General features: G+C 39.1%; 1 protein-coding gene and 1 pseudogene across 1 annotated transcript in view; one reads left to right on the top strand and one right to left on the bottom strand.

Annotated features, from left to right (window-relative positions):
* ADAMTSL3 (ADAMTS like 3) overlaps positions 1-20230 on the top strand; it is a 373694-nt gene that overhangs the window by 186763 nt on the left and 166701 nt on the right. Inside the window, 2 exon segments of the mRNA XM_029237311.1 lie at positions 6175-6249; positions 12278-12435. Of these exon segments, the coding sequence (XP_029093144.1) occupies positions 6175-6249; positions 12278-12435 (233 nt within the window).
* LOC114904995 lies at positions 2144-2931 on the bottom strand (annotated as a pseudogene).

Genomic DNA, 20230 nt, shown 5'->3' with positions numbered 1-20230 from the left:
TCTTTATTAAATTGAGGGTGTTTTTTTCTGTCTCTGGCTTTGAAAGGAATCATTGTAATGCATGCTGAATTTTGTTAGCTACTTTTTTCTTTTTAATTTTAGAATTTTATTTATTTTTTATATAGCAGGTTCTTATTAGTGTTAGCTACCTTTTTATATTCATTAAAATGATCATAATGTTTAACTCATTTGATCTGTTCATATAATCAATTATATTAATAATTTTCCTAATGTTGACTCAATCATTCATTTTTATAATATGCTCTATTTAGTCATGATGTATCATTCTTATGATAGAGTTCTGGAATTTACTTGTGTTATTTTATTATTTTTACATCCACAGTCATAATTCAGATTTAGTTCACATATTGATTTATGTGATCTCTGTGTCTGATTTGGGCATCTGAGTTATTTTAGCTGTGTATCACTACTGGGAAACTTTCATTCTTCCTATATCTGCAACTTACTTGTTTGCCTTAAGGGTTTGCAAACTCATCCAGCGAAACATTTGGGCCCTGGTTCTTTATTTTCTTCTTTCTCTCTTTTTCTTTTGTGAATAGTGTTTTTAGCTTTTTTAAATGGTATTTAAAAAGTAACTTATCAGTACATTTCATTATAGAAAACTCAAAATGTGTAGAACGATGTTTCCCTTCACGCACTCCTAGAACTCTTTTCTTTCCTCAGAGGTAACCACTGTCAATGGTTTGGTGAAAGAGAATGGAGACTTTTTTTTTTTTTAAAGTATTGTTTATTTACTGGACCTGGGGCAGATTAGATACACAACCAATTTTAAATTTACATCTTTTAACTCAATTTTGAAGTGTTTTCACACACACATGCACACAAATTGGCATGCAACAGTTGTCCTAGGGTAAAACACAGTCACCTTAAACTGTTGCAAGTATTTTCACCCAAGGTTGAAAAATTGTTTATCCTGAACATGAAAACCTGTAACAAATTTAAATTAATTGTATAAAACTCGTTACTTGTAGTTTTCCCCTTGCAAAGATCCAAAAATAATGTACAAGTAGCTAATATACATCAGTCACAACATAATCCTGGATCATCCCCACACCAAAACTAGATGCTCCTTTAATTTTAAACCCATCATCAGAGGCCAAGAGAAAGTCATTTCGTTTTATACAAAACAAAATTCACATGTGCCAAAAAAGAAAGACCCAAGAAAAACAGAAACGAACACCCTAGTACTGACAGTAATGTTCAGTGCACTAATTAAACAGTGACCAAAATGCCAGTGATCAAAAATAAAATAGTGGCTGTATATCACTGCAAAGAAATCCAAGAGGCTTTTAACCCTTTGGCATCAGAAATCCAGATTTTTCCAATTATGTGAATGCATACCTCCTCCGTGCCAAGAGTAGAGAAAGTGGATGAGCCAGCGTAGAAAGAAAAAGAACCACCATTCACTGCAACACCCAGAGAATTGGCTTTAATAGACACTTCTTACAAGGTTAGGCAGAAACCAAAAAATGGTTATTAGCTGCTTGTGTCAGCAGTTTTAAGTGGAGGCGATTGAGTGCTAAGGTTCAAAGTAAAACTTTAAAGGGGAAAAAGGCTGTTGGTTTAAGTCTTATCTTTAAAGCAAAAACAAGATAGACAAAGTATAAAAGTACCAACCTGGTAGCATCCTCTAGTCACAGAGCTCTGCCATTAGGCTGGACAAAAAATGTCAGGGTTCAGATTGTTGTTTCTCATAAGGACTGAACAAAGTGAATCTTTAATGACTTGAACTGCAGGATAAGGGATCCCAAGAATGCAGTCATTTTAGTAAAGTGCTATCAGTAAAGTACTATCCTGAACAAGCTGCATTTTATGATGAAAACAAAAGGAAAGAAGATATCATAAGGACTATGCACCTATATTCCACTTACAGTGTTTGAGTTCTGGAAGGACCTGTATAATGGAGGAAGAATTCAAATATGAAATCATGCCAATCACATGTCAAATTTCACTATAACTTTCCTAAAAAAGTGTTTTCCCCCAATATCTGTTAATCACAAAGAAACGGAAGCTGTGAATGTACAGTTTAGAAAATAAAAACATAGAAACTAATGACATTATTATGACCAAGACGTTTGGTAAACAGTGAATTATGAGTTTGGGATCATCAGAAAAAGGCTTTTTAAACAACCCTCCGGACTTCAAAAAATCTCTTCAGGTAGTAGATCCGTCCCAGTGTCATGGCAACTAGAACAAGAGCTTCCAAGAAGGACCAAAGGACCACTCTGCTGTTTGTGCTGTCATTGACTGCTCTGTGTACTCTCTCCCGAACTTCCATGTATTCCTGTTCATGGTTTACAGCTGTCATCGCCACTGCGAGCTCATTAATCATTTCTTCCAGCTTGTTCTGGTGAGCTTCTCTTTCCATGTCTTGTTGTTTGGGGGCCTCCCCAATATCAGTGGTGAACATCACTATCTTTGGAGTCATGGCGGACATCCTACTGCTAAAACAAAACTTATATGTTCCATCCATGTGAGCAGCAAATGTGTATTTCCCACTGGACTCCCAGTCTCCTTTATAAATTCCTTTATTATCAGGCCCTGTAATCTCCACGTCAACGTCCAAGAAGCCGCCCTCAGCCACCTGGAAGATGAGGCCCATCTTGGTCCCCGAGGTGACCCGCTCGAAGAAGCACTCCTCGGCATGCGCATCGATGCTGACGGAGTAGCCCGAGGCCGTGGCCAGGAGGGCGGCCCGGAGCACCTGCAGCTCAGCGAGCGTCACCACGGTGGGGCTGGGGCCGAAGCCAGGACCGGGACTGCGGCCTCCAGAGCCGCCGTCGCTGCCGCCACCGCTGTTGCCTCAGCTGCCGCCACCTCCAAGACTTATTGTTTAGTGGGCTCAGGCTTTCAGTTTTGCAAAATGAAAAAAGTTCTGGAGATAGATTGTGATAATCTGTCTTACCCCATCCCCTGGCAAAATCCATTCTACTTTCTGTCTCTGTGAACTTGACATACCTCATATAAATGGAATCATACAGTATTTATCCTTTTGTGACTGACTTATTTCACTTAGCATAATGTCTTTGTGGTTCATCTACGTTACATAGCATGTGTCAGAATTGCCTTTTTAAGGCTGAATAGTATTCCCTTGTGTATATTTACCGCGTGATAGATTTCCACTCATCTGTGGATGGACACTTGGGTTGCTTCCACCTTTGGCTGTTGTGAATAGAGCTGCTGTGAATATGGGTGTACAAATATCTGACTCCCTGCTTTCAGTTCTTTTGGGTATACCCAGAAGTGGAATTGCTGAATCATATAGTACTTTTATATTTAATATTTTGAGGAACTCTTTTCCACCGTGGTTGAACCATTATTTTGTATTTCCGTCAGCTGTTCACAAGGGTTCCAATTTCTTCACATCCTGACCAACACTTGTTATTTTATCTTATTTTTAAAATAATGGCCAGCCTAATGAGTGTGAAGTGGTATCTCCTTGTGGTTTTGATTTGCATTTCCCTAATGATTAGTGATGTTGAGCATGTTTTTATGTGCTTATTGGCATTTGTATATCCTCTTTGGAAAAAAAAGTCGATTCGAGTCCTTTGCCCACTTTTAAATTGGGTTCCTTTTTGTTGTCATTGTTTTTGAGTTGTAGGAATTTTTTTTTTTTTTTTTGCGGTACGCGGGCCTCTCGCTGTTGTGGCCTCTCCCGTTGCGCAGCACGGGCTCCGGACGCGCAGGCTCAGCGGCCATGACTCACGGGCCCAGCCGCTCCGCGGCATGTGGGATCTTCCCAGACCGGGGCACGAACCCGTGTCCCCTGCCTCAGCAGGCGGACTCTCAACCACTGCGCCACCAGGGAAGCCCTGTAGGAATTCTTTATATGTTCTGGATATTAACCAGAACATATCTGATATGTGATTTACAAATATTTTCTCCCATTCCATGTGTTGCCTTTTCACTGTATTGATAGTACCCTTTGATATGCAAAAGTTTAATTTTGATGTAGTCCAATTTATTTATTTTTTTCATTTGTTGCCTATGCTTTTGAACTCATATTCAAGGAATCATTATCCATATAATTGTTTTTTAACTTTCTTTTTTCATTAATCAATATATGTGTTGGCAGTCTTTCCACATCAAGTAATGTGGCTTCTACCAGTCAGAATGACCATCACCAAAAAAATCTACAAACAATAAATGCTGGAGCTGGTGTGGGGAAAAGGGAACCCTCGTGCACTGTTGGTAGGAATGTAAATTGATACAGCCACTATGGAGAACAGTGTGGACGTTCCTTAAAAAACTAAAAATAGAACTACCACATGACCCAGCAATCCCGCTACTGGGCATACACCCTGAGAAAACCATAATTCAAAAAGAGTCATGCAACCACAATGTTCACTGCAGCTCTGTTTACAATAGCCAGGACATGGAAGCAACCTAAGTGTCCATCGACAGATGAATGGATAAAGAAGATGTGGCACATATATATAATGGAATATTACTCAGCCATAAAAAGAAACAAAATTGAGTTATATGTAGTGAGGTGGATGGACCTAGAGTCTGTCATACAGAGTGAAGTAAGTCAGAAAGAGAAAAATACTGTATGCTAGCACATATATATGGAATCTCAAAAAAAAAAAAAAAAGGTTCTCAAGAACCTAGGGGCAAGACAGGAATAAAGACGCAGATGTAGAGAATGGACTTGAGGACATGGGGAGGGGGAAGGGTAAGCTGAGATGAAGTGAGAGGGTGGCATGGACATATATATACTACCAAATGTAAAATAGGTAGCTAGTGGGAAGCAGCCGCATAGCACAGGGAGATCAGCTCCGTACTTTGCGACCACCTAGGGGGTGGGATAGGGAGGATGGGAGCGAGATGCAAGAGGGAGGAGATATGGGGATATATGTATAGGTATAGCTGATTCACTCTGTTATAAAGCAGAAACTAACACACCATTGTAAAGGAATTATACTCCAATAAAGATGTTTAAAAAAAATGTGGATTCTTGGGCTTCCCTGGTGGCTCAGTGGTTGAGAGTCTGCCTGCAGCTGCAGGGGACACGGGTTCGTGCCCCGGTCCGGGAAGATCCCACATGCCGCGGAGCGGCTGGGCCCGTGAGCCATGGCTGCTGAGCCTGCGCATCCGGAGCCTGTGCTCCACAACGGGAGAGGCCATGACAGTGAGAGGCCCGCGGACCGCAAAAAAAAAAAAAAATGTGGCTTCTTATCATTACTTTTATCAGTTGTAGCATATTCCTTAGTATGGATATACTATTGTTTATTTAACACCTCCCCAAATGGTGGATATTTAAGTAGTGTTCATTGTGCTTGTTTTTAATGTATGTATGTTAAAAACAAACAGAAAATCCAGAAAGGATATTTCTCAAAGTGTTAGAAGTGATGATCTCTGGAAATAGTTTCATTTTGTCTAGTATGCTTTTTTGCGTTTTCTAATTTTCAGTAATAAATAGGTATTTTTATTCAATAAAACTTATGAACAAGTCAACAAACATAGTGACATCCTTTGATCCAACAGTTTCACCCCAGAGGCTCTCAAAACAAATGGTTCTCTGTAAGTTAAACAAACAAAACACAACATCTGCTTGAAGTAACTCATATTGTTGATACTGTACTAATATCATTTAATAATACACTTAATGATCAAATCGGGGACTGGGGGATGGAATTTCATATGCCCTTAGATTATTATGTGCCAATGAAAATTAATTTCAAAATGTGTAACGGCATGAAGGAAAAGTCGACAGGGACCAGGATTTCCACTAGGTAATTATCTAGGCCAGGCGTTGGAAATTTTTCGGTGCAGGACCAGATAGTAAATATATTAGGCTTTGTGAGCCGTATTGTCTTTGTTGCAAATACTCACCTCTGCCTTTGTAGGGCAAAAGCAGCCTCGGATGAATGGGTATGACCTGAGGGCCCTCGTTTGTGGACTCACTCAGTTAGACCAGTGCATTTATTTAAACTTTTCTTGAATGTTTTTTAAAAATGTATTTAAATGAAATTATGTGACTAGTATTAATATTCCTTATACACAGTAGCTGCTTTCCACAGATTTCTTGACAGAAGACGGAAATGAAATATAGTTAAGAACACTTGACAGATGCTCCCAGTTTTGAGTTGCTTATTTGGATGGCCCTTTAGTGCACAAGTTTCATTACATTTGTCTTGTGTTCTTTCTTAGGGGAAGAAAATGTAATTGCTGTTCCTTTGGGAAGTCGAAGTGTGAGAATTACAGTGAAAGGACCTGCACAGCTCTGTAAGTAGAATTTAATCTTAACATGTTTTTCTTTCCTGAAGATTTATTTAGCCAAAAACATATATATATATTTCTTTGTGTTAACAGGTAGGTAGATGAACTTCTACCGGTCTGAAATAGTCTATATCACTAGGGAATGATCTATGACCCTGAATTTTTTAGTTCTCATGCCCTAGTGGGAAATTAATCTCCTCATGGGAGAGGAAATCAAGTTATATGTGAAATAAGCTATTTTTTATGTGGAGAGTAAACTAGGAGTCTAGAGTCTTCTGGAGATCTTAACAGTTTGGGATAAAAAATAACAAAACGAAATTTAAAACACAGAGCTGTATCAGTGAATATAGCTGACAAGTACGTGCTCCGTTGCCAGCATATCACAACCTCAGGTCTAGGGGGCACTGAAAGTAAACACTGGTTTCCCAGAATACTAAGAGTCTGAAACAGTAAAGGATTGAAATTGTATTGTTTCTTTGGCCAAAGTCACATGGCATCTTTCTGTCTTAGCTTTTCTGGTCTCTTAGGACCCAAAGGAACTAGAAATACCAAAGTTTGTCTGCTTCTCTCCCAAGGTTTCCTGTCGCCATAGGCAGGGCTTTCTTCGTCTTTTTCCCAGGAAAATGAGTTTTTGTCAAGACTGAGCCCCTGGCCTTGAAGAAGCTTACTGTGTTCAGCTCTATCTTTCTGTAAAAAGTACGAAACACTATTTGTAACTGTTTTAAAGCCACACAAATCAAGGTCTAACGGATTAAAATGTGACATAGTTTGCCATTTTTTTTTTGAGCCACCATCTTAGATTTTCAAATCGTAAAAATTTCTCAGGGACACAAGCATTTTGGGTAGCTTTTAAATGTGTTTGTCCATGTGTGTTATATGTGTTTGTATATTGTGGCTGCAGTACCGATAGTCTAACCAGAAATGTCCTTTGAGAAAAGTTTATATCAAAATGTTTAAGGTCACCAAGGGTATAGATTAAAATCTTGGAAAAAGAAAGAAATTCTTTAGTAAATTATGACCTAAATTAGGGAAGCAAGAGAATATCTTTAGGACAATCAGGTGAACAATTATTGGAAAGTCTTTTTCAACCCTTACTTTATTATATGAATTATGACTAAAAGAATGTGACTGATGTATTTAACTAAAATATTGGAAGTGTTTATAGCCATATAATGGTCAGTTCACTCAAGGCTTTCTCTACAATGAAGCATCAAAACATTTTTTAGGCTTCTTTTTAAAATGGCTTAAGGCCCACAGCTCTTGATGAGAGTAGATCTTCATCCTTGTAAATGCAAACTTGATGTTTGAGAACAGGTGAAAATCATTTAGATCCCAATTTTGTGAATCATTTGAGTGATCACATTGTAAAATAGCGTTCTGGATTCAAAACTGTGAAGTGCTGAACATTCATAGCAGCATAATTCATAATAGCCATAACGTAAAAACAGCCCAGATGTCCATTAACTGATGAATGGATAAATAAGATGGGCATGTGTGGAATATTATTTGGCTCTAACAAAGAATGAAGTACTGACACATGCTACAATAGACATGATCCTTGAAAACATTATGCTAAGTGAAAGAAGCCAGTCACAAAAGACCACATATTTTATGATTGTCTTTATATAAATTGTCCAGAGTAAAGCAAATCTAAGGAGACAGAAAGTAGATTGGTGGTTGCCTAGGACTGGGGTGAGTTGGGTTGGTGGCAGGTCTGGGGCTGTTAACGGATGTGGGGTTTCTTTGGGGGGTGGCAAAAATATTCTAAACTTAGATTGTGATGATGGTTTCCCAATTTTGTGAATATGCTGAAGCCATGAAACTACATTTTAAATGGGTGAATTTTATGGCATATCAAAAAGATGTTTTAAAAAAATAAAAAAAATTGCAGTGACTGGGCCTGATTTTCTCGTGATACTACAGACAGTTCTTTAACATTCAGCTCTAAAAAGAGTTTTATAAGCTCTAAAAACAGAATAAGTATACAGTAAACAGGTTAGGTAAAGATGAATACTTTGAGGTAGAATATTCATTTACATACAAATATGTTCTGGCATATTAAACATAACTTTATACTCAAGACTGGCATGGTTCCAAGAACAGAGCTCAAATATATTCCCATTTCTCCAAAGGTGACAGATCTGTTGCTTGGATTATATCTCCTTCTGAACAATCTCAAAATTGGCTCTAGAAGTGTTTCTGAAAGTCACCCTTCTCTGCCAGTGAATAGAATGAACTGGCTTCATTTACAGAGGATTTTGTTACCATTTCTGAACACCTAAATGTAGAAGCGGCTTTATTTTCTTGATTTATACAAGTGTTTTCTTAATTTTTTATTCAAAGATATATTCCTGAAATTAAGCTCACTTTGCAGTAATAAACCGTTCTTTTTAAGATCCATATATGCACCCTCCAAAAGGCTGCACCGTTAAGAACTGAGAACACCCAGTAGCGTACTTAGTCTCTTTGCTGTGGAATGGAATTTAATTACAGAATGTCCATCTTGCATATCGCCTAGAGGTGTTTAAATACTGAATTTCTAGTCCTTTCCCAAGCTTGGCTTCAGCATTATATCAAGCACACAGCTCCAGATTTCCCTAAAATTTCAAAAATAGAAACAATAAGAGGGTTCCTGCAAAAGAGATTTTATTGTAGCAAAACTTCAGCATTAAATGTGTTTTGACTAGCAATAAACTCAAGAAGCCAAGATGCCATAAACTGAAAACCTCCATTATCAATTGTAAGAATTGGGATTTTTTTGGTCCTCTAAGTGCGGTCTGACGACCACATGTAGAGATGTATTAATATAAACATGAACCCTGAACATAATGACTAATCAAAGGAAATGAATACTGAATAAAGTATGCATACACTCTGATATACAGCTCGAAGCATAAGTTTGATGTATTTATAACCAAGTCAGCTGTGCTAAATGCTCGTTACATGTTGGTTACCTAACAATACTTTTGTGGCCTTCTTAGAATTTAAGGAGACCTCTTGGGATGATTAGCATGACCCTGTCTCTTTCGAAAGAAGCCTGGACGGATACTTGTCAGGGCAAGCCCTTCAACTAGAAGCAGTTAGCAGCATTCATCATTTTTCTAGTCATTTCTTTTAAAAATAACAAGTGTGGATCAAAATATTTAAAGGTACCATGGTAAACTTGAGTTGTAAAAGTTTGGGGATTTAAGAGGGTCTTGATTTCTGATCCTGTTTTTTTTTGTATGTGATTTTATTTATTCTCACAACAACACTAACTTCATTTTTCAGATTAAGCAACAAAGATGAGGGGATTTCCAATATGTTTCTTTGTTGAGCCAGCTAATAAATGCCAAAGCTTGTTTGTGTCATTTCTTTTTTAGATTCCGCATATAAGCGATATCATACAATGTTTCTCTTTTATCTATTTGAGGATACAGATCATCTCTTCCTTGGCTCCTTGCCACCTCCATCATTTTAAGCCTGAAGAGGAGAAAAAAGGCAGCAGTGGGTAGCAGGAAAGGAGGCTCTTACCCTCTGCTGTTTATAGATTTCCTGGGGTCTCCACTCAGCACTGTCTGTCTTGCTATAGAAACGCAGAGGGCTGCGTGTGCAGCTCTCATGAGCTGTGAATTGCACATCACAACACAGGGCTGCAGTACACGCATGGGGTGCTAGACACTAATAAAAACTTTAAAAACGTATCCATAAGTCAACACATCATCTGAATTGTTGATTTTCAAAAACTCCTTTTCTGCCAACTTAAGAGGCACAGGCACTAAGGAGAAGCAAGTTTACCACTGATAAAAATGACAACTTTTAAAGAGCAACACTGACCTCCACTTCACTGTGAATTCATCACAGGGGCTTTGTTAATCCAAACTATCAGAATCGTTTGCATCCATAAACCATAAAAAGGTGGCTTCATCAAATCACTTCCCTTGTCTTTATTGACCACCCACTTCTGACTCAAGTTACACAGTTGAGGTCAGAGCACCTGCTTTTGACTTCCTATGTATGCAGCCAGGGTTTGGGACCCAGAGAGTGGGAAGCCTTTTGAAATAATTGATATAAAGATATTTTATGAGAATCGGAGAAGAGTGGTTTGGGTAATTCACATGCACTTGAAAACTGGTTTTGCTCCTGTGTTCTCACATCCTTGCCACTAAAGATCTTGGACACCTTTGAAGTAATAGAATAGACTCAACGTCAGAAGACAAAACATCAAAACCAAACTAACAGGTTTAAAAGATGGATGTCACACTGGTCTTCCCTTCCCCCCAGATGGCATTTCCAGATTCTGACACCCCCTGCCGTAGCTCTGCAGCCGGATGAAACTTGGAAAGCTTTGATCCAGAATGTTAGCACAGTGGTAAAACAATCACAGCCATCGAATCCATTGCACTCTATTTGAATTTAATCAAGTCACTTCAGACTAAATCTCAGTCTAGAAGCAGTGTTTTGCACGCCTTCTTCTTTGCGTGGATGGATTTTGTCCAGCTTCATGTTGTGTTTTGATATTACCCGAATGCTCATGATTTTTCCTCCTTTACTTTTAGAGGGCTAATTCATCCAGGATGGATCCCTCCTACCATCTCCAGTTTCCCATCTCATTTTTACTGACAGTTCACTTTCTAACACTCTGTTTTATATCTTTATTGGAACTAGGAAGTGAATTTAATCTCACACTTTCCAGAAATCTACTGCGGTCATGGAGATCAGGGCCAAAGTGGTAGGGGTTTTGTGTGCCTGAGAGGACCCAGCATTATTCTTTGACTGCTAATGACTCCTGCAGATCAAGGAGCTTATGTCCAGCCTTTGAATTTTCCCAGAAAAGTTCCCAGCCTGCCTGTCAGGGATAATCAGGGATGTCTCCTAATGCCTGTTATGCAATCTGCCCAGGGCGCTTGAATTCCTGCAGCTGCTCCGGTGGCAGAGAGAAATCGGCAAAGGAACACCACCGAAGCACAGCACATGTGGATTGCAGCCTCATAAAATCCGGATCATTTTGTTGTTTTTATCAGCTTTTTAAGTTTGAGACGGAATGGAGTTCTGGTTCTGTTGTGTCCTTTGTTCGAGATGGTTAAAGAACCATTGAATACCAGTGAGTCAAGTGTAGGTTTCTGAGGAGCAGAGGACCTGGGAGATTGTCTGCTCTGACTCCTCATTTTAGAAATGAGGCAATGAAAACCCAAGGCAGTGAGTTAGGAATAGATCTGGAGCCAGAAATGCAGGTGGACCAGGTCCACTAAGAATGGTGACATTTACAAACTGAAAGAAAGAAAAAAGAGAGAAGGGAAAGAAAGAAATCACTGAAATAAGGTAGAAGTGTTATTTTGGTTAAACCGTCGGCATTGTTCTGTAAGAGATCTAAAAGCACTACTGTTCCTTTAAAAGCAAATGTGAGTAAAGAGGTGACACATGAGAGAGATCTTTGTGGTGATGGAATAGTTCTGTATTTTGGTTGTCACGTGTGACAAAAGAGCATAGGACTCTATGCACACATTGTACCAATGTCCATTTCTTGTTTTGATATTGTATTATAGGTGGGTAAGATGTAACCATTCCATTGGGTAAAACTGGATGAAAGGTACACACAGCCTCTTTACTGTTCTTGCAACTTCCTGTGAATCTACAATTACTTCAAAATAAAAAAAAAATTAAGCAAATTTAGAATTTATTGTGGTTTTGTCTAAATAAAAGTCTAGGCTTACTATCTGAATGGGTGAGAAAACGAGTAACATCGCTTTATTTTAAGTAATAGCTACATCATGAAAAAATATAAAGATAGAGATGTTTTCTTCTTCCCCTTATTATAGAAATGACTCCAAAGAGTTGGGTAGGCCTAACTGGACCTAGCACTCCTGTTTGCTTCTTTTTATAGATAACTAAGAAGCTTATATATTTATTCTACCAATTTGAATCAATGTTTGTAAACTGAGTGGATGTATTGATATTGTGTTGATATCAGATGCTATTACTTGTAGTAAAATATCTTTTGGAATAAAATACTTTTAAGATATTCTCTCATTGAAACTTTATTTTTAAATTTTAGTCATTGAATCAAAAACACTTCAAGGAAGCAAAGGAGAGCACAGCTTTAACAGCCCTGGAGCCTTTGTTGTAGAAAACACAACAGTTGAATTTCAGAGGGGCTCCGAGAGGCAAGCCTTTAAGATTCCAGGACCTCTGATGGCTGATTTCATCTTCAAGGTAGGATGAGCCTCTTCATAAATGTCATGCATCTGTGGCCCCGCACATCTTGAATTTTAAAAAGAACACGTTTGTTTAGTAGGCAGCCAGTGACTGTTTTATACAGGGCATGTGTCATTAATATTTTCACCTTGACAGTCAGTTCTTAAAAACTGTTCATCTCTCTAAAGTTCTCTCTGTTCCCCAACCCCAATAGTTAAGAAACAGGCTTCACTTTTATAGGGGAATGATTGTTTTTGCATGTATAACCTCTAGTTGCTGTGTTCAGTTTTAAACCTCCAGGTGGATTTCAGTGAAAATGGTCAGTGGTTAAATGCTCCGTGTCTTAAACCACGACTGTGCTATTGCTGTCCTTGCAAAGGGGAGCAGAGAAGACAGAGGCCCCCTTCCTTAACCCCCTTTCCTGTTTCCTCAGCAATGTCTCATAATGAGCCCTTGTCCGGACACCTGTCACGAGGTCCCCTCACAAGAATTATTCTTCCCTTGTAACCACGACTCTGTGTTTCCTCTCTTGGGTACATTGGGGGCATCTTCCTTCACTCAGAGGATATGAAATGTAGTGGCCAATATATTTCCAAGGTGACACAATCTGAAATTCTTCTGATAAAACTATAAATACCTAAGATGTGCAAAAAAGGGCATTTCAGTGGATGGTTTCGTCCTATCCCTTTTTGGAAACTTCAGGATGGAAAGGGAAGAAAGAAAAGAGCTCTAATTGCCAGGGATTTCTTTACCTGTGAAAAGACCCAGTGCCTTCAAAAGAACTGTCTGTGTTCCACATTAATTTGTCAAAGAGTGTTTCATTGAGACATCGGTTGTGCCAGCAGAGAAATACCTTTGGAATTAGATGAGAGTTGCAAACTGACGTCCTGTTTGCCTACGGTGTGACCAGCCAAGGGTCGGTCTGGGTGGAGTTGTTGTTTTGAATCTTTGGGTTTTAAATAGTCAACCTTGAAAAAAATCAAGAGATTTTAATATTAAAATACAAGTATTTTTACCTGCGTCTTTTTAAAAATGGGAGGATCTGACAACTAGCTTGCATGTTGCCATAGCGATAATTGGCTGCAGCTGGGTAACAGCAGCCTTTTCATTAGGGCACACGTCCTCATTTGCCAGGGTCCACACCAGGCCCTGATGTGTTCCTGACATTGAAGGTGTAAGTGTCAGTTGCCGTTCGTAGACATTTAAGTTGCCATTCCTGGACATGACTTGCCATTCCTAGACATTGAAATGACTTCTGTGTCAGACCCTTGAAGTGTCAACCCAATGTAATTCTTTGACAGTAGCTTTGTGAAAGGCTTTTGGGGAAGCCAACTGTCATCTCTCTTTCCTTCTGTTCTCTCTCATCCATTGTTATACGTAAATTCTGGGCTTGGTTTGCTTCTCTTAGGGTTTTCCCATTTGATGCTCAAGTGATAAAACACACACACACACACACACACACACACAACCTTTTTAAAAATTCTCTTCTCATTCCTACTCAGAAGATCTGTATTCTTCTCAAGTCAATTTGGAGATATCTGACCAAGTAGGAGACATTAGTACAGTGATGGGATGGGAGAAATAGCCACAAAGGTTAAAATTTTAAGATATTGTTTGGTGAAAGTATTAGCATGGAAAATGTACTGTTTATTGATCCCATGCATAAAAACACATATACACATAAACTGTTTACTTCTACAAGTGTATGTGTACACACACACGTGTATGTATATGAATATGTGTGTGTATACATTTTTTTAAAATTTGAGAGGATACATTCCTAACTGAAAACACTGAGGAGACAATGGCTATTTTAGAGGGAATTGGTGCTTTGGGGGAGTGAACTTAGTTTTACTTTATAATATTTTAATACTTAAAATAGTTCTTAAAAAAATACAGTCGTATATCACCTGTGTAATTAAAAATTACTTTACACCTTCTTGCCCCAATTATATATTCACCTCTTAATAGAATGCATTTTAGCAGCATGTTGCCACTGTCTGAATTTGTACTCAGCCTTCTGTTTTCCTGTCTTGGAGTTCTAGTTTCCTCAGATTTAATAAACAATTCCAGGCTTTAACTTCAATTTCTGTAAAGGTTTTGATCTCCCTTGACTGGAAAGGTTTTCTTTTAAAGAATATATATATATATATATATATATATATATATATTTACTTATTTATCAAAGAGGGTGTTACACACAGCTGTTGGACTCATGCATAAATAGGAACTCATTTTTGTGTCTACAGCCATTTTCTTTCATGAACGTGATGTGCGTGGTAGAAGAGAAATTGGCACAGAGACACTCTGATGAAACAAGAATGACTCTGATGGTTTTCCCTGCCTTATAAGCTTGTCCAAATATTGTGGGTTTCTAGGAAATATCCTTTTCCATTAGTTACTTTTTTTTTTTTTCCTCAGAGCACTGTAGTATTACCCAGCCTGTGTTGTTACTAAGATAAGGAACTCTGCTTCCATTCGTCTCTGCTTGGCCCAGGATGCAATCAAGGGATTGCTGTCCTTTGAGTGGGAGGTTAAAAGTGTCTGTTAGGTCCCTGATGATGGTCAGCCATGTATTTCACTGTATCTCTTTCCATTCCAATCAACCAAGAGCAGCTGAATTAAAAAAAAGGAAGACCTGGCTTCAACCTGAGAGAGAATGTGAAAACCAGCTCTGCCCCCGAGTGCTAAATTCGCTCAGCCATGGGTGCACTGAGATATAAAGGCACCCTCTTTTATACCATTCCTAGATTAGACCTCATTTCATGGACTTTTAATAAATGGACTGTTGAAAACGACTATATTCTGACGTAGAGAGTAAAATATGAAGACTTCCATGGGATGTTAGAGTCTTTTGTGGTTATTGTGTGGATTCTGAAATCTGGCAACTCACTGCACCAATGAGACAAAACTTCTTTTTTCTACTTTTTCAGAAGCTATATTTTCATGATTGGACCATTCTTGAAAAGTGCACTTTTTCTTCTTCCCAATGGGTTTCTCACTGTACGTTCTTATTTTCCTGAATGATCTGTTTCTCATGGATGACTCTTGTTACTGAGTCCCGGGTATTTTTCATGAGAGCCCCTGAGGTATTATTTTGCTTCTGCAATATGTGCATGTTGCCACCAGGGAGCAGTAGAGAGTCTTGAGCCAGTGGTTGATGCTGTATGCTTTGTTGATTGGACTGTAAGAGGCACTATCCATTCATTGAGAATCTACTGAATATCTGTGAGTAGATACTTGTGCATATCAATTTTAAGTATTTGCTTATGAGAATAATCTAGTAAAATAAACTTAAATGGCTTTGAGAAAGACATCTGTTTCTGTGGTTAAGTATTTTAATTATTGCTGGTGGCTTTTCCCCTCTTTAAAAAACATGTCCATCTTCAAGGAAAAAAAAAAGTTTCTCTTCCTTGTGGTCTGAAATCTTCCTCTTTCTCCCATTTGGATACTTTGTGTTTCTGTAGGAAAATGTTTTCTGATTTCTTTTCCCATTAGTTTTCAGCTAGGCAAGCCTCTGTCTCTGGTTTCCTCCAAACACAGCTCCAGATGTTTTGTATATTTTCTACCTACAAAGTCTTTCTTTTCTTTCTGGGGAGTTATGATAGCATATCTAACTTATCCAGGGCCGAGAGGATTTGAAACTGCCTGTTTTCCTCTCTCTCAAAGAGAAGATTTCAGCCTTGCAATGTGATGCAGACGCTGGCTAAATTCATATGTTCACAGGTGCTTCAAAACACAGCAAGACAGTTTTTAGAGTCTGTGCATGTGTTAGTTTCCTGAGGCTACTGTAACAAAGCACCATAAACTGGTTGGCTTAAACAACAGATGTTTATGTCTCACAGTGTTAGAGGCTAGAACTCTAAAATCAAGGTGAGGGCAGGTCTGGTTCCTTGTAAAGGCTATGAGGGACAATTTGTTTCCTAGCCTCTTGGATCCTCAGGTTTTCTCCCTTTGTCTTCACACCACCTTCCCTCTGTGCATGTCCACCTCTGAGCCCAAATTTCCCCTTTACATAAGCATGCCAGTCATACTGGGTTGGACCCACTTTAATGACCTCATCTTAACTTGACTAGATCTGCAAAGACCCTATTTCCAGATAAGATCATATTCTGAGGTTCTGTGAGTTAGGACTTAAAACATATGTTTTTGGGGATGGATACAATTCAGCACATAGCAGTGGCTAACAGAAAAGAAAATTTACCTGTTTCATCATGCCTCCCAATCAGAATTCCACCTCATTTTAAGCATTTGCCATGAATCACAAAGGTAGAAACTGTTGAAATATTACATGATAGTTACTGTAATGCGGCCTGTTGAGGGAGATTTCTTGGTTAAAGCAGTTCAGATACTGTTCTAGTAGTTACCATAATTCACAGCTAAATTATTGGTGTAATATATACACAAATATGAAAAAAAAGTTTTACAGAAAAATCTATTCAATAAATTTTGGAAATTATTTAGAAGTGGCCAAGTAAGGCAGTTGAGTTTGAATTCATTTTCTTACCATTGTTACAAAATCATTTTCCTAACCAAACAGGAGTAGTATACCTTGTAAATGTTAATGTAATTTACATTTGTTAATTTCCCTTTTCTGCCATTCTGTACTTGACCATCTCCCTTGTCAGTGGACCTATTCACCCTGGGGGTTTGAAAGTAGTGGTTAATGATTGGGCTGTTGTTAGCAGGACTGCAAAGAGCATTCTTGTTCAACTTTTGATTATTAAGGTAGGATTTTCTTCTTTTTCTTTAGTTTAGTTTTGTCTTGAACGTCAGGCTTATGGAAGGAGATAAGCCTTCTGTAAATTGATTTAGTTCCCATAACATTTCAAGGACCAAGGTTGGGGGACTAAATCAAAGTGTTTCTTCTGCAATATAGAGAATGCCTCTACCCTCAGTAAGGCTGAGCTGTGGGCTTAGTGTCCTCAGCGCCCTACACTCAGGAGGAGCATCTATCGTAGGGAGACCCCAGCCAGGATGTGGAGAGTCGGCTTCCTCTGCCTCAGGTCATTGTGGGTAAGAGAAGAAAACTGGGGACAGGATGGAGAAAGCAAGGCAATGAGACGTGGATCATGACAGCAGTCACTCTGCAGAGCAGGGAAGCATATTAAGTAGGTTTCAAAGCTAAAGGCAGAGGAGGAGATTTGCTTCACTTTTCATTTAGAACCCAAGAGGAAAACGCCTCCTAGGGTGGCCATCTCCATCCACCACTGGGGGAAGCTACCTTGGAATGGAATTGGCATGAGTGCCGTGAAATGTTTAGTCACAGGTTGCGTCTGAGTTCAGCTCCCCGGAGTCTCCCTCAGCTCCTGTGTGGCATGGAAGGTATCTAGAAAATTCCATGTACTCTTGGCTGGCCAGCCTTGACATGGTGGGGGCAAAATGATCCTGCAGCGGAGGGGTAAATGTAGAGTGACCAGACATCCTAGTTTGGTCAGAAAAGACCCAGTTTCCACCTGCAGCCCTGACTTAATTCTTAGAAGCTCCTCCTTTCATCCTCAGAAACGTCCTGGCTTGGACAATAAAGCATCTGGTCTCCTTGGTAAGGGGCTGTGAGCCAGGCCAGGGACTGGGGAGGAGTCCCAGCCACACCACCAAGAAACTGAGCACAAGAGTAATGTGGACTGGGCAGGGCAACAGAGGAGCCCACCCCCCCTGGCTGGGGAAGAACACAGCTGAGTTCACAGGCACTGAGGCTCCCTGTGGGCCTCCCAGTGGCCAGAGGGACAAGGGACACAGCTGTGGGCCCAAGGACAGGATGAGGACCTCCAGGCATGGATCCAAGGCCTCTTTCCTTTCCCACCTCTGTGAGGTCCTACATCAAAGACCACCATAGAGGAGATTGGTCTGGATGAGGGCACAGCAGAAAGCCTGGATGCTTCCCCACTGGAAACAGCGGTACCTAAAGAGAACTCTTTAAATGAGTGAACCAGACTGACCTCCTAGGATTGAACTCCATTTAAGCTGTTTTCCCCTCCCTCCCTAGTCAGGAGGGGGCTTGTGAAGAAGATCAGAGCAGTTACAAGGAAAGAAGCTGCATCTTTGCGATCGTCTTCATGAAGAGTATGAGCACTTGTTGTGACTCTACTGCCCGGTCACAAAACACAAAAGCAAAAACAAAATCTTGGGGAAGAAAAAGTTCCCTGCAGATTTAATAACTTCATTTTTCTAAAGTTTTTAGGATTGGAGGAAGGGGCATTATTATTTAATTTGTAGTTTTTATTTACTTTGAAGAAAGAATCCTTTATGTCCCTTTTTGCCTATTTTGCTCTCTAAAATCATACGATATAATGCCAGTGTTCTTGGAATTGAAGAACAAATACCCAAGTATGACTCCTTCCTGGAGTTTGGATTAAAATTCTCTTACAATAGTCAGCAATTCTCAGTGGTAGTAACATGGACTTTTTCCAAGGAAGAATGATAATACTGCATCATGTTTTAATGACATTTAAAGACATTATAATATTAATAGACCTCTAAACAATTGCATTGTCTTTTAAAATGACAATGTGGAGAACTAGAATTGAATGAAGTTTCATCAGTATTATAAGTTTAAGCGACGAGTAGGGTGTAGCTTGAGGAAAATACATGGATTGATTGATTCTTTTTTCGGAATTGTGTTATTACCAAAAAAAAAAAAAGAAGGACAGAGGACCTGAATAGACAGTTTTCCAAAGAAGACATACAAATGGCCAACAAGTACGTGAAAATGTGCCAAACATCACTAATCATTAGGGAAATGCAAATCAAAACCACAGTGAGCTATCACCTCACACCTGTTAGCTTGGCTATTATCAAAAAGACAAGAGAAGACAAGTGTTGGTGAGAATATGGGAAAAACAGACCCCTGTGCACTATTGGTGGGGATGTAAATTGGTGCAGCCACTATGAAGAACAGTATGGAAGTTCCTTAAAAAATTAAAAATAGAGTTACCATATGATCTAGTAATTCTACTTCTGGGAATGTATCTGAAGGAAACAAAATCACTGTGACAAAAAGATATCTGCATCCCCATGTTCATTGCAACGTTATTTACAATAGCCAAAACATGGAAACAGCCTCAGTGTCCATCAGTGGATGAATGGATAAAGAAGATGTGGTATATATATATATATATATATATATATATATATATATATATATATATACAATTTTCTTATATGTACATTTACACACACACACACACACACACACACACACACAGGAATATCATTCAGCCATAAAAAGAAGGAAATTCTACCATTTGCAGCAACATGGATGGACCTATGAGGGAATTATGCTAAGTGAAATAAGTCAGAGAAGGACAAATGCTGTATGATTTCACTTACATGTGGAATCCAAAAATAATCGAAACTCACAGGTACAGAGAACAGATTGGTGGTTGCCAGAGGCAGGAAGAGGGTGGGGCAGGTGAAATGGGTGAAGGGAGTCAAAAGGTACAGATTTACAGTTACAAGATAAGTAAGTTCTGGGGATGTAATGTATAGTACAGTGACTAAAGTTAACAATACTCTATTGTATATTTGAAAGTTGCAAAGAGAGTTATCTGAGACACCTGTGGGGGGAAGGAACCTTGGAGCAAAATTAAGCCTCTGGCAGAAAGGGAAAGGGAAATGGATATTGGTAAGCAAGTAAATGCATCTGCAACAATAAGGATTATTTCTTTCTGTAAAACATTGGGGCTTAATGCCTTTTCTTTCCCTCCCTCCCTGCCTCCCTCCCTCATTTCCTCCCCCTCCCTCCTTTCCTCCCTCCTTCCCGTCCTTCCTTCCTTCCTTTATTCTATTTCTTTTTGGTGGTAATGAACAAGAC

Source organism: Monodon monoceros, unplaced genomic scaffold (genome assembly GCF_005190385.1).
Source record: "Monodon monoceros isolate NGI ecotype Baffin Bay Population unplaced genomic scaffold, NGI_Narwhal_1 Super_Scaffold_21, whole genome shotgun sequence".
Classification (NCBI taxonomy): domain Eukaryota; kingdom Metazoa; phylum Chordata; class Mammalia; order Artiodactyla; family Monodontidae; genus Monodon; species Monodon monoceros.
The sequence above is the reverse complement of the archived record's forward strand: the minus strand, read 5'-3'. Positions and strand labels throughout refer to the sequence as shown.